The sequence below is a fragment of the Antrostomus carolinensis genome, unplaced genomic scaffold, assembly GCF_000700745.2.
Source record: "Antrostomus carolinensis isolate BGI_N321 unplaced genomic scaffold, ASM70074v2 scaffold33721, whole genome shotgun sequence".
NCBI lineage: Eukaryota > Metazoa > Chordata > Aves > Caprimulgiformes > Caprimulgidae > Antrostomus > Antrostomus carolinensis.
Genome location: NW_010295446.1, coordinates 17,085 through 31,816, shown reverse-complemented (window position 1 = coordinate 31,816; position 14,732 = coordinate 17,085). Strand labels below are relative to the sequence as shown.

At 44.4% G+C, this 14,732-nt stretch overlaps 1 protein-coding gene across 1 annotated transcript in view; it reads left to right on the top strand.

Annotated features, from left to right (window-relative positions):
• Positions 1–664: 664 nt before the first annotated feature.
• LCT (lactase) overlaps positions 665–14,732 on the top strand; it is a gene marked incomplete at its 5' end in the record, with an annotated part of 15,939 nt that continues 1,871 nt past the window's right edge. Inside the window, 13 exons of the mRNA XM_029087472.1 lie at positions 665–748; positions 1,736–1,838; positions 2,483–2,561; positions 3,245–3,932; positions 4,321–4,966; positions 6,362–7,921; positions 8,260–8,528; positions 8,973–9,263; positions 10,224–10,422; positions 11,139–11,341; positions 11,726–11,835; positions 13,202–13,336; positions 14,296–14,519. Coding sequence (XP_028943305.1) covers positions 665–748; positions 1,736–1,838; positions 2,483–2,561; positions 3,245–3,932; positions 4,321–4,966; positions 6,362–7,921; positions 8,260–8,528; positions 8,973–9,263; positions 10,224–10,422; positions 11,139–11,341; positions 11,726–11,835; positions 13,202–13,336; positions 14,296–14,519 — 4,591 coding nt within the window. The remainder of the gene's footprint in view (positions 749–1,735; positions 1,839–2,482; positions 2,562–3,244; positions 3,933–4,320; positions 4,967–6,361; positions 7,922–8,259; positions 8,529–8,972; positions 9,264–10,223; positions 10,423–11,138; positions 11,342–11,725; positions 11,836–13,201; positions 13,337–14,295; positions 14,520–14,732) is intronic.

The window sequence follows — 14,732 nt, the reverse complement described above, 5'->3', positions numbered from 1 at the left end:
GCTTGTATTGAGGATCCTTCAAAAGAGTGACAGGGTAAGCCATGTTGCAGGCTCAATGTTTCAAGGATATAAGCGAGGTGTGGTTTGTAGGGAGGGGAAGGATGTTGTGTTAGATGAGCTGACTAAACTAGAAGAAAACCTTGGACTGAAAAAATAAACTGAAAGCTTATCAGTTTTCCAACTTCATCAGCTGGTTTAATAAAAGAATATGATCTATTCCCTCAAACTTAATGACTTCTAGTGGGATAATGCTTGTAGTTTGGAATGATTAAAGATTTCTGAAGTGGACTTTCCCCAAAGGATTATCGATAAGGCCTACCTGAACCACATAGTTACCAAGGTTTATCTGTTTTATTAATCATAGACAATCTTACCAATTGAAAAATCAACTGTAAATCCTTAACATTAAATTCATAAAATTTTCCTAGAATTTCATTTAGCTGTTTAAATTTTACTTTGTTTAGGAGAGATACAAAATGCATCTTCCCATACAGTATCCAGTTTGTACGCGTTATATTGTCCAGGGCTCCCATATAGCTGTGTAGCTTCTTACTCCAGCAATGGATCTTTATCAAATGTTCCACAATTTTATATATTTTTAATGTAATACCTGCAAAAAATACACGTTAGTCCAGGATGATTCTTTTCCTTTTCTTGTTTCCAGGATTCAGTAGACTTTCTGTCTCTCAGCCTTCAGTACTGTTGTGGAAATGAAACAGATTTCTACAAGAAATTGAATGACTTCCAGGTAACTTTATGCACAGTGTTAAAATTATAGCAGCAGACAACAGGCCATAAATAGAAGGGGAATTTCATGTTTCTTGATGCATATCTAAACAGTTTTGATTTGCTACAAGAGCTCAGACAACAGCTACACTAGGAAACAGCTGCATGGTGCTCACTTACTTCTCTGTTGTTATTCTGACTTAAAAACAGGTGTTCGAAAGTGCTGGAAAAGGTCATCTTGGTCAGTGCTCATTATTGATGCATTAACAACTGGAATGGCATTAATACTTTTGTCCAGGACTGAAAAACCTTCTCTCACACATCCTAAGTGTTTGATAAGCTGTTAGGCTAATACCTATACACTAAAGGACACTGTTTTATTCTAGCATGGGTTCTGCAGCTGGACTACCAAACTGTACAACTCCTCATCAGCAGAGGCAGTGCTAGAAATGTTAATTACGATGCGCTCGTGAAACGATTAGATCACATGGCAGCAACAATGTCAGTGATGCTGTAGGCTTGTACCTGATATTAAACCTCTGGTAGTGAACTGCTTTCTTAAAATCCCTAAAATGAGAGTCATCCAGCAACTGAGGAGCAGCAGAATAAGGAGATACGCACGTGAGTCATTCTCCTCAGAGTCCCAGCATGCTGCAGTTACTCTAAAAGTCTGGAGTGGGAATCACTTATGGGAACAGATTCTTACCAAGCAAGCATTCAAAAAAGGACACAGCTCCTTGTGTCTTTTCAATGACAGGTTCAACACTGAAGGTTTCTGGGGTTTATGCTTCGATTTGCATTGGGCTTTTTTTGGATCAGAGAAAAATAGTGGGAGGTATTTAATACTCATTCTGTTGATTTAGGAATTTAACTTTGAAGAACTTTATCACCAATTCTCAGTCTTCTAGGTATTTTCTATTCTGTGTCAAACCAAGAAATGCCAAGAGCGTGGTTTTACTAGCTAGCTCGTTCTTCTTTTCATACAAGTCTCTGACTTCTGGTTTTGCAGAATATCTGGAAGGGCACAGAGATCTTGATTTTTAGTTTAAAGTTCCTTGATTGTGGTTCCATGGAAGAGAATCCTTTCACACCAGTAGCTGACATTGTCACAGGTGAGTAACATATTTCAAGAAGGAGGAGAGTTTTTTTAGCTAAGCTCTGCATGGCAAATTATAGAGGAAATTCAAAATTGTCCAGCCCAGACTGCTGCTACTCGATGAAATAACTTTATGATTTTTTTCATAGCTGCCTTGGAAAATTAAGGGTGAGTGGTGAGTGTTGAGGGAGGAGAGGGAGGAAATCTTCCCCAAAGATTGTCATCATATTAATCAGCCTTAATTTGCACCAAGGGAAGTTTAGATTGGATATTAGCAAAAAATTCTTCACCCAAAGTGTTATCAAGCGTTGGAACAGGCTGGCCAGGGAAGCGATGGAGTCACCATCCCTGGAGATATTTAGAAGACATATAGATGTGGTGCTTAGGGACATGGTTTGGAGGTGGACTTGGCAGTGTTACGTTTACAGTTGAACTAGATGACCTTAAAGGTCTTTTCCAACCTAAATGATTCTATAATAATTTTTAATATGAAATTTAAATTTCTAATAAACCCCGGCATATTTGATCTGAGAAAAATAGCTATTAGTTATGAAAAGCACCTTGTTTCTAAAGGTGTAACTCTATGTAGAGGTAGTGTCATGCAGTCCATGGCATCTAAGTTGTGAGTAAGTCCAGCACTTTCCATGTGTTTGTTTTCAGCTATTAATAAAGAAGAGACACGTACGATTGGATATGATGTTAATGAGTTCTTGGACTTCTCATCATCTCATGTTTTAAGGTACAGTTTTTGTCCCTTAAATCAGATACTATAATAAAATGGTGTCCTCTAGAAACCTACGTGCAGGCAGACACAAGCCATTTTTAGTGGCAAAGTCTCTGTTAGTTGCCGAAAGGATGGAAAGGATTGCCTTTCTGCTCAGCCCAGTCTCTTGCCATTGCAGACTGTTCCACTCTCTCATCCTTGGTTACCCAAACTGCACCTTCAAGCCAACAGTAGCTAGTATATTTTCCAAGCCTTCTGTTCTTTTCAAGAGCAAAATAGTTAAATAAATAAGTACAATAGAGGCTTTCCTAGGGGAGAAGCCAACTGGGCCTACAGAAATGTGGGAGATGTCATTGTGCAGGGAGATGCTAAGGATTACAGGAGCAAGACTGATTAGTTTTAGCTTATCCCATGGAAACTCATGAGAGCAGTTGTAGCATGCAAAATTGCTACACACTGCAAGGATTTTGTTTGCACCTTTGACCTAACTATAATGAATTATGAAAACCTACCTGCAAAGAAATGCATTAGATGTACAGCACCTGAGCTGCTCTGATCAGATGACAAAGGAACTATACCTTGAGTGGCTTATGTGAGCTGAATGCGAAGCAAACGATTCTTTTATCTTCCATGTTTACAAGTTCTGTGGCACTGGCATCCACTTTGGAGATTTTAACTTCCTTTTATTTTATTTCCAGCAAAACAGAGACTCTTCAGGAGAACTCAGACTCTGTTTTTGCCCCTCGCTCGTCTTATCAAACTGTTTGGGAAATGTTTGCTAAACAGTCTGAATTGGAGAGGGATTCTTTTCTGCAAGATGTTTTCCCAAGTGGTTTCCTCTGGGGCACATCCACAGGTGCCTTTAACATTGAAGGAGCTTGGGCAGAGGATGGGAAAGGAGAGAGCATCTGGGATGAGTTTGGGCATGCAGGTCATGTCTACAGGAACCAAACAGCAGACGTGGCATGTGACAGCTACTATAAAACCAGCTATGACATTTACCTGCTAAGGGGTCTTCATCCCCAACTGTACAAATTTTCTGTATCCTGGCCCAGAATTTTCCCTGCTGGTACCAACGAGACCATCAACACCAAGAGTGTTGATTATTACAACCAATTAATTAACCAATTGCTAGACTCTAACATTGAGCCCATGGTGACTCTGTTCCACTGGGACCTCCCACAGACTCTTCAGGTTCTTGGGGGCTGGCAGAATGACAGCATCATAGATGCCTTTGTAAACTACGCAGACTTCTGTTTTTCCACTTTTGGGGATCGGGTCAAGTTCTGGATTACTTTCCATGAGCCTTGGGTTATCAGCTACGCTGGCTATGGCACCGGGGAGCATCCTCCAGGAATCACTGACCCAGGAGTAGCATCTTACAAGGTAGGGACACAAGAATAAGTAGGAACCTGCATCTGCCATTGTTGTGTTGTTTTCCTCTGATGGTTCTGTATTTTTACTATGTTCAAGCCCTAATGTGGCCTCTGGACAACTGTTTGCTTATTGGATTTATGATATTTGCAAAAAATAGGTTAGGTAATGGATGCTAGTTGGTTTTGTTTTATTTTTCTATTCTGAAAACTGGTGTTGATGGATGGCCAGATCCTTCTGCTTATTCCAGCACCTACTGCACTCTCTGGCTAGGATTATTTGTTTTGCCAAGTTTTCTTCTTTTGGATGGAGATGACATTCTCACATGACCATATTCTCAGTGCTTAAGAGTTCTTGTGCAAAGCAGTGTGACACATATTCCTCTGCTTTCTGTCCCCAGGTGGCTCACACAATTCTCAAGGCTCATGCCAAGGTCTGGCACCTGTATAATGACAAATACCGTTCTCAGCAACAGGGAAAGTTGGGGCTGGTGCTGAACTCAGATTGGGCTGAACCCAAGACTCCAACCAACTCTGAGGACGTGAGGGCATCTGAGAGGTACCTGCAGTTCATGCTTGGCTGGTTTGCTCACCCTATATTTGTTAATGGTGATTACCCCGATATCCTGAAGGCTCAGATCCAGGAAGTAAACCAGCAGTGCTCCACAACAGTTGCACAGCTGCCTCTGTTTACAGAAGAGGAGAAGTCCTGGATGAAAGGAACTGCAGATTTTTTTGGTCTTTCTCATTACACTTCCCGCCTGGTCAGTGCTGTGACTAATGGGACCTGCACGCCAGGCTACGAGAGCATTGGGAACTTCTCCTTGCATGTAGATCCTTCTTGGCCACAGGCTGCCTCTTCTTGGATCCATGTGGTCCCTTGGGGATTAAGAAGGCTGCTGAAGTTTGTGTCCCAGGAATATACAGGGACAAAGATCCCAATTTACATAGCAGGAAATGGTGTGCCGACAGAAGACACTGGGGATCTTATTAATGACACTCAGCGAGTAGATTATTTCCGCCGGTACATCAATGAGGCTCTAAAAGGTATGGAGAAATTATTATTAATTTTTTAATAATATCAACTAGTTATTCAGTTCCTTCCATGAGGCTTTGAGCAACCTGGTCTAGTGGAAGGTGTCCCTGCTGATGGCAGGGGGGGTGGAACTGGATGAGCTTTAAGGTCCCTTCCAACCCAAACCATTCTATGATGGTTAACTTAAAAACTTCACCACTTATCTAGTGATAGGAGTCAGCTGCCTATTGTGTATATAGCGTGACCTCATATACCTCAGCCTATCTGGTGTCCAGATACAGAACTCTCCATTCCGTTTAGATATGGGAATAGGTTTTTCATATATACAGATTAATGTAGCCTGGACCCTAACATCAGTCCCTCTGTGAGAACAGTGTTTATATCCTTCAGCTCTCCTGAAGATGATTTGCCTGCAGGCAGGCTCTTGCCTGTAGAGATCTCATAAATCAGGATTGAACTGTCTGTACTGATTAAGCAGCTCTAAGTGGCAGCATTCTGTACCATTTCAGCTTAGAATTTTTAGGGAGGTATTTGTATCTCAATAATTTTAAGCAAGGTTCAAGGTATGTTTGTACCTTTGCAAACTGTGTAGCAGTTGACGTAAAAATAATATTAGTGACTGAAGTTCTGGACAGGTATAGCAGTTTGAGATTTCAAATAGAGATTTGACTGCTACTCTCTTGAGATACACAAATCAATTCTGTTGGGAAAACTTTATTAAATATGCTGTGTTAAATAGGTTGGTGATCAGTGTACAGCACTTGATCTTCTTGCCCTAGTTCTCAACATACTGATAGAAGTGTTAAAAGAGCTACAGAAAACACAGTTCAGCGTTGCTGTTGTGCCTCAGCAGAATTAAAGAAGATGGGCTGCATGTGGGAAGTGAACTTTTCTGGAATGAGGGAGATTTAGTGGTTTTTTGTAGGTAACATGAGGAAGGATGCTGGCCTTGCCTCTGCTGGTATTGGATACACTGTTCTGCTAAAAGAAACTCTTCTGTGCTCAGGGAAGATAGGCAAGCACTAAATACACATAATGTTTCAGTTTAACTAGAATGTTAAATGTAAAAGTGCATCATATACCTAAATTGATGAATTGTGCTTGAAAACAAGAACACAGGGAAAGGAAGACCAGTGGCACAAGTGTCCTGCACTCAAATATCTCTTGACTAACATTTCTTTTCTCGTCCATTTTTATCACTAAGCATTTGACCAGCTCCTATGACAGTCCTGACTGCTTTTCTTGCCAGATACTCTAACTGTTTGGGGTTTTATTTTTGCCAAAAGACCATTTGTAGGTGTTTGGCTTATCCCACTGTTACCCTCATTGTGGAGCTTATGTTGTGCTGTTCTGTGTTCAGAAAATGTTCAGATGAATAACAGTGTCTTGTGCTGTTTCTGTGACAGCGGTAAAACTGGACACAGTTGATGTTCGGTCATATATTGCTCGATCCCTGGTTGATGGCTTTGAAGGCCCAGTGGGGTACAGCCTAAAATTTGGGCTTCATCATGTGAATTTTGAAGATAGCAACAGACCAAGGACTCCCAAGGCGTCTGCTTATTTCTACTCCAGTGTTATTGAAAAAAATGGTTTCCCATCCAAAGTCTTGGACAGATTTTCTACACCAGTGGTGTTTGACCTCCCTGTGCCATCAAAGCTGCCAAATTTACCAGCATCAGAAGTTCCCTCCAAGGCAAAGGTTGTCTGGCAGAAGTTTTCATCTCAAACAGACTTTGAAAGGGACACGTACTTTTATGGGAAGTTCCCAGAGGACTTCACATGGGGTGTGTCTTCTTCTGCCTACCAGATAGAGGGAGGTTGGGATGCTGATGGCAAAGGACCCAGCATTTGGGATAACTTCACCCATGTCCCAGGGAATATAAAAAATGATGATAATGGAGATATAGCTTGTGATAGCTACAACAAGGTGGAGGAAGATATTTACCTGCTGAGAGCTTTAGGTGTAAAGAACTATCGTTTCTCCCTGTCCTGGTCTCGAATTTTTCCCAGCGGGAGGAACAACTCAATAAACAGCCATGGGGTTGACTACTATAACCGTCTCATTGATGGACTGCTTGCAAACAACATCACTCCCATCGTCACTCTCTACCACTGGGACCTGCCACAAGCTCTCCAGGACGTTGGTGGCTGGGAGAGCAGCGCGCTGATCGACCTGTTTGACAGCTTTGCAGACTTCTGTTTCCAGACCTTCGGGGACAGGGTGAAGTTCTGGATTACGTTCAATGAACCCCAAGTCATTGCTTGGGTTGGCTATGGCCTGGGGTCATTTCCACCCAACGTCAATGACCCTGGCAGTGCTCCCTACAGAGTTGCCCACATCTTACTGAAAGCTCACGCCAGGGTCTACCACACGTATGATGACAAATACAGAGCGAGTCAGGGAGGGGTCATTGCTCTGTGTCCCAACATTGACTGGGTTGAGCCCAAGACACCAAGTGATCCTAGGGACATTGAAGCTGCAGACAGGTACCTGCAGTTTTTGGTGGGGTGGTTTACACACCCAGTTTTCAAAAATGGGGATTACCCTGAGGTCATGAAGTGGAAAGTTGGGAACAGGAGTGAGCTCCAGAACCTGCCATCCTCTCGCCTGCCAGTTTTCACAGCGGAGGAGCGCGAATATATCAGGGGCACAGCGGATGTTTTCTGCTTCAACACCTACACCTCCAAAATTGTAACCCATGCAACAACCCGGCTGAGGCCCTTCTCTTATGAGTATGACCGGGAAGTTTCAACGAAGGTTGACAGCTCCTGGCCTTCCTCAGCTATTACTGACCATCGGGCTGTGGCCTGGGGGCTGAGGAGGCTGCTGAACTGGATCAAAGAAGAATATGGAAATCCCCCCATATACATCATTGAGAATGGGGTGGGGATAAAGACCAAATCGGATGTTGATGACAACACCAGGATATTTTACTACAAAACATACATTGACGAAGCTTTAAAAGGTACCAGTGTTTGCTTTTGTTCTGCTGGTGGTGTATGTTTCCTCTCTAGATTTCTGGTTACTTTATTCCTCTGAAGAGTTGTTTTTCAAAGTGATTTATATCAGTCTTAAAATATTCTGAACACCATATAAACACAGTGTTTCTTTTCCTGATCTCCTTTGCTTTGCCATTTGTACTTTGCATCCTCTAACTATGAAGAGTCTCTTAATGATCTCACTTGACCAGTGCCAGCTTTTATGAAGCTAGAAGCACGTACGTGCTTGCATGTGAATTACTTGTGGTTCATGTAACGTGTGATGGTACCACTGATGCTCTTCCATTTGTTCCTGGTCTTTCAGCTTACGCATTGGATGGTGTAAATCTGAGAGGATACAACGCTTGGTCTTTTATGGATGACTTTGAATGGTTGAATGGTTATGATCCAAGATTTGGATTGCACCAGGTTGATTTTGACAATCCCAACAGGCCGAGAACCCCAAAGCGCTCTGCTGTGTACTATGCAGAGATCATCCGCAGTAATGGGATCCCTTTGCCAAAAGAAGATGAATTTTTATATGGGGAGTTTCCAAAGAACTTTTGGTGGAGTGTAGCAACTGCAGCCTATCAGGTTAGGAAACTGAGATGGATTCTTAAAGTATCTGCAGACGGTTAATTCTTTTTGGATGAGACACCTACAGCTTTTGTAACATTAGGTTTTGCCTTAGTTGAGGGTTAGTGTAGCAACTGCTGTAAGAAGGAGGAACTTGGAGATCTTTAAGGGCATGATTATACCACAGGAATTGAGACAGCACCATGGGCTTTACAAGAGCCAGCCAAAATGGAGCAGCAGGTGAACTGAAACAATGCCAGTTCTGTGACATTGTACTTTGATAAGATGCCTGGCCTTGAGGCCTTACTACTTTGGTACAGCAAAAACGTTGCTATTTCTAGTCTTAAGCTGATAAATCAAAATATTGTGTGGTGCCACAAAGACTAACAGGCTGAATTCTTTGCTAGGCCAGGACCTGACTTTGAGGTTTACTAACAATCTCCCCCCTGTCTTCAATTACAGATTGAGGGAGGATGGCGAGCAGATGGGAAAGGACTCAGCATTTGGGACCAATTTTCTCACACTCCCTTGAAAATCAGCAATGATGACACTGGAGATGTAGCTTGTGACAGCTACCACAAGATTGAGGAGGATGTGGAAATGCTGAAAAGGCTCAAGGTGTCTCACTATCGCTTTTCAATCTCCTGGTCCCGCGTTCTGCCAGATGGGACCACCAGATACATCAATGAAATGGGACTGAACTACTATGAAAGGCTTATCGATGCTCTCTTGGCAGCTAACATTATGCCTCAGGTAACTAAAAACATTAACTTTCAGGTAACTAAAAAATAGCAGAACCCAAGTCTGATGCTCAGAGCACATCTGTGTGTTTGCATCCATGCCCTCCCTCACAGAGAAATTGTTTTTCATTGTGTTCTGCATGGAAACTGTGAGGGTGGTCAGACACTGGAACAGGTTGCCCAAGGAAGTTGTGGATGCTCCTCCCTGGAAGTGTTTAAGGCCAGGCTGGATGAGGCTTTGAGCAACCTGGTCTAGTGGAAGGTGTCCCTGCTGATGGCAGGGGGTTGGAACTAGATGATCTTTAAGGTCCCTTCCAACCCAAATCGTTCTATGATTCTATGAAACATGGTTTTTGCATAAGCAAATGACTTGGGAATGTAGTGATATGTTAGAAATTGCTACTCAGAAAGTAGTAACCTTATTGTTGGGTGTTTCCAATTACCTTCTCGTCCCTCATGTGCTTGGAAGTGGATTCCATTAAGGACCTACACAGTGATCTTTCCAGAGACTGAGGTGAGGCCAACCAACCTGTAGTTCCCAGGATCCTCCTTCTTCCCTTTCTTGGAGATGGGTGTAACATTATTCTTTTCCCTGGAGTCAGGAAGCTCCATGATCAGCATGGTTTGTCACATATGATGGACAGTGACCTCACCATTGCATCCAGCTGCTCTTTCAGCAGAGTTGAGGGAATCTGACCTGGTCCCCATACACTTGGACACATGTAGCTTTTTTCTGCTTCTCCCTGTTGCTTCCCCACTCCTGGCTGTCCCCTGTCCTCCTCAAACCATGCTGGTACACATAGGGAGTGCACATGTCTGCACCAAACACTGTATACATGTGTGTGTACACTATACAGGGGGCAATCCAGGAGTATTTTTATTTATGTCCATAAATGAGGCTGGGTTACTGTCTTTAGTTCTGAAAGTCAGAGTGACTGGTTGAGTCCTTGCTTTTGCTGTTCTTTCCCCACAGGTAACTCTCTATCACTGGGACCTCCCACAGGCGCTGCAGAACGTTGGTGGGTGGGAGAATGCTACCATAGTTCAGAGGTTTAAGGAATATGCTGAGCTCCTTTTCCAGAGGCTGGGAGATAAAGTGAAGTTTTGGATAACCCTCAACGAACCCTACAACACTGCATATCTGGGCTATGGTGTTGGCACAGCTGCTCCAGGTAAGACTATTGGGCATAACCTCAGAACCTTCACAGACACAACTGTTCTACACTGCAGCAGAGTAGATGCTAGAGGCTTGCAAAGGTAGAGCAAGGAAAAGGAAGTGGCGGGAATAAATGGGGTTTGGACTACTGTGGTGTGGTGATCAGGTCCTTCTTTCACTTTGCCTGTCTCCTACGAGACACATCCTTCTTCTTCCCTTCCTCTCATCCACCCCTTCTCTGCAACCCCCAGGATTACACTTGCTGTCTGGAGCAGACCCCATTTCCAGACCAGCTCCAGGGACTGTGGGGAAGGGTTAGGGCTGGAGGAGGACCAAGCTCAGCTGTAGGGTAGAAGCAAAGGAAGGGGAGGGATGGGAGCTGGGCTGGACACACAGCTGTCTGCTCTCCATCCTGGCAGCAGCAGGCTCTTGCTGGGGCTGGCAGCTCTGGAGGGGCAGAGAGCTTAGCCAGCAGTGTCCCACTGCAGCGGGAGGAAGGGGCGATGTGGGGTCCTGCCCACTGCAGCTGCACCTTCAGCTGTCTCTGCCAAAGCAGTGATTGCAGCCCAGGGCTGGGCCTGAGGGCACCAGGTGCTGCAGGTTTGTTCATTTACTACTGGGCAGTTCTGGGTGTCCTGGGTGTTGTGCTAACCTGGGAAGCAGCCCATGAGCAAGCTGGGAACTGCTGCTCCACTGCCTGTGCTGTCACTGTCACTGTCACTGTCTCTGCAGGCATCTCCATTCGGCCAGGGCGAGCACCCTACGTGGTGGGGCACAACTTAATAAAGGCCCACGCAGAAGCCTGGCACCTCTACAACGAGACCTACCGGGCAAAACAAGGAGGATTAATCTCTATCACCATCAACTCTGAGTGGGCAGAACCTAGGAACCCACACAACCAGGAGGACATTGATGCTGCCAGACGATACTTGCAGGTACAGAGACACAGCCGGTCACAGCTCTCCCTGCTGCTCCTGGGTTTGTTCCTGGTGGAACTCCCTTCTCTAGGTGCTGGAGATGCCCAGAACCCACGTCAGCATCTCACTGAAAGGAAAGGATGAGGCACAGGCATCACTGCAAGGAAATGTATCACCCTCTTCTGGTGGCTGATCACCTATGCAACAGTAATGAGACAAAATATGGTTGCAGTGACAAAAGCTTGTTAAATTTACCATCAATATATGGGCATCCCGGGGTATCTCCATGTGCATGTTCTTTATAAATTCACGTATTACCTATAAAGCAGCACAGGAAGGAGAAATGGTTCAATCCCTTGTTTTGATACATAATTTATTTTTCTCCCTTATTTTCTGGCTTAGTTTCTTTTAGGTTGGTTTGCTCATCCCATTTTCAAAAATGGTGATTACAATGAAGTGATGAAAAGGAGGATTCGGGAACGCAGTCTGGCCCAGGGTCTGAGCCAGTCCCGGTAAGAGCCCAGGCCCAGAGCTGCTTTTGTTTTACTTGCTGTGCTGAACCTGCTTTTCTGATAGCAGTGCTAAACTTCAGTGATCTCATTATTTCTTCTCTGGCAGTTGCTGCCATTAATATGAGAGCAAAAAGTCGTGTGTGTTGCTTTGTGAGATAACGTGCTGAAGCATCTCAGTCTGGGGAAGAAGTCCTGTCCTCAGTCTGCAGACTCTCAAACGTCACCAAATTGCCAGGAGCACTGGCCACATTTTCAGCAGGGGTTGCCTAGGGACCTAATTCCCAGGAGAATTTTCCCCCTTCACAGAATCACAGCTTGGTGGGGGTTGGAAGGGACCTCAGGAGATCATCTAGTCCAACCCTCCTGCCACAGCAGGTTCACCCAGAGTAGGTTGCATAGAAAGGCATCCAGGTGGGTTTGAACATCTCCAGAGAAGGAGACTCCACACCCTCTCTGGGCAGCCTGTCTCAGGGCTCTGGCACCCTCACAGTGAAAAAGTTTTTCCTCATCTTCAGCTGGAACTTCCTGTGTTCCAGTTTGTGCCCGTTGCCCCTTGTCCTGTCACTGGGCACCACTTCTGGCTTAAAGAGCTGAAACCTCGCTCCCCACTCCCCGTTCCAGGGTGTCCTGGATGTCCCTGACTCCGTTCCTTACTCTGTGTAGACTGTGTAGGGCTGCAGACACCAACAGGGGATGTTCTTCTCTGAGGAGGCCTCCCTTTTGAAGGGAACCAAGCACTTTGGGATTAAATGGTAGAGTCCACACACAGAGCCTAGTTCCCAGTTTCTTGTGGGTTTTCCTGTGTTCCTCCAGAAGGATCATGGTACCTCCCCTTGTGCTTGTGGTGCTGGTACCAGGGATACCAGCATTACACATGGAGTTTGTTCAAAGCGTGGATCTTGGGGAGAAACCTCAGAAGTTTATATTGGCACTGTTTCATGCTTCCCTCTGTCAGAGCTAGTCAGGTTCTTGCAGGATGGTGGCCTGAGACAGGTCACTCATGGACACTGCAGCTCTGGGTCTCCATAGGCGTGTGGTGAGCACATGACAACCAAAATGATTGTCACTGGTTCCTCCCCACACATTCCTGACTGGGCAAACGTGTTTCCTGTCTTATAAAGCAGGATGGTGGCCAAACTTCTTGTCTGACCATGAGCAGGACCTCTAGCCATCAGATGTCTCTTTTCTGGTCAGTGAAAGGTCAGTTCCTCTCTTGGAGGACATTAGAGCAGGTAGCATGAATTGCATGTTCCAGCAAAAGCTTAGTTTATACAACAGAATTGGGGAGGGGTAGAAAAAGAAGGGAAAAATCTTGGGAAGACTTGCATTTTGAGGGGTTTGTGCTTTTCTCTGTTTTCTCTTGCAGACTTCCAGAATTTACTGAAAGCGAAAAGCAAAGAATTAAAGGCACCTATGACTACTTTGGTCTAAATCATTATACTACAGTTTTAACGTACAACGTAAACTATCCTGCTGGTGTTCTGTCGTATGACTCTGACAGGTAAGAGGTGAATGTAAAATATCAGTCAAGTAAAATCTGCACACCTGGAGCCTGGGCCACTGAGCAATGTGAACTGATAGCAAATCAAGTCGTGAGACAGGTATTTTAAGCTGTTATTAACCAATACTAGGGAAAATATCCCCAAACAGTATCCCTGGTGCTGTTATTTTCACTGAAGTCCAGCAACAGCCCTTTTTTTTACAGGCCTAATGATAAACATGGAAGTTTAAAACAGAACAAAGAAAGTTAGAGGATCTATTGCAGGAAGGTACCTGTGCTTGTGAGTCTCCCAGTGGTTTGGGATCAGCTGTAAACAGTGTTTATTATATTTGCTGTCTCCAGTCTGCAGTCTGAACTCAGAGATTATCCTGGATTATTAGATACTGCTCCATTTGCTGTTAAACAGTTTTAAGTTCCCTCACCACATTGGATAAATAAAGCTTCAAAGCCTAAATAGCTAAATCACTTCCTGGTTAATTATATGTAAGTCAAGATTTTTTTATTTAGATGCCAGTTTCTTTCCTCAGCTTCAAAAGGTAAACAATAGGAGCTCACTAGTTTTTCTGATGAGAATTAAGGTAATGGTGGGAACACACATGGGGGTGATTATTGGCTGTTTTCTGAAACATTTCCACAGAGAATATATGAAATTATAACTTCCCTTTGCTGCTGCATCCCAGCCCCCGGGGCTTTGCCCTGTAGAGCCCTTTGCCCTGGGCTCAGTCTTGCATTCCTGTATGTAGGTGTGAATGACAATTTGGTGTGCTCAAGCACTGCATTGTATGTTGAAATGGTGTCAAAGTACAAAGATTTGGAGCTGACATCACATCCTCAGCCATAGTTGATTTAAGCAGAATAAGATTGTAAAGCCAAGTATGAGAAGTGTTTTTGGGTGAGAGGTGGCAGGCACAGCAGCAGGTACTTGGGACTGGTCCCTTGAACAGTGTCCTCCTCCGCAGGGGTGTAGCATCAGTAACCGACCGCAGCTGGCTGAACTCTGGTTCCTTCTGGCTAAAGGTGACACCCTTTGGCTTCAGAAAGCTGCTGAGATGGATAAAGGAAGAGTACAACAACCCTCCCGTTTATGTGACTGAAAATGGGATCTCAGAGAGGGGAGCCTCAGACCTCAACGACACTTGGCGAAGCCATTACTATCGGAGCTACATTAACGAAGCACTGAAAGGTAGGAATGATTATTTAAATCTGATCATCCAAAGCCCTAGAGAGCAGCAGTGTCTTGCCACAAGAGTGACTGTATAATGCCAGTAGTGAAGAGCTGAAGGACCACTGCCAGCACGCTGGCAAGCTGCACTCACATGGGTTTACTCTGTGTCCATTTCTGAGAGCCTCTGGGTTTAGCAGAAACTGGCCATGGATAGCTATGATGTTGTAGGGA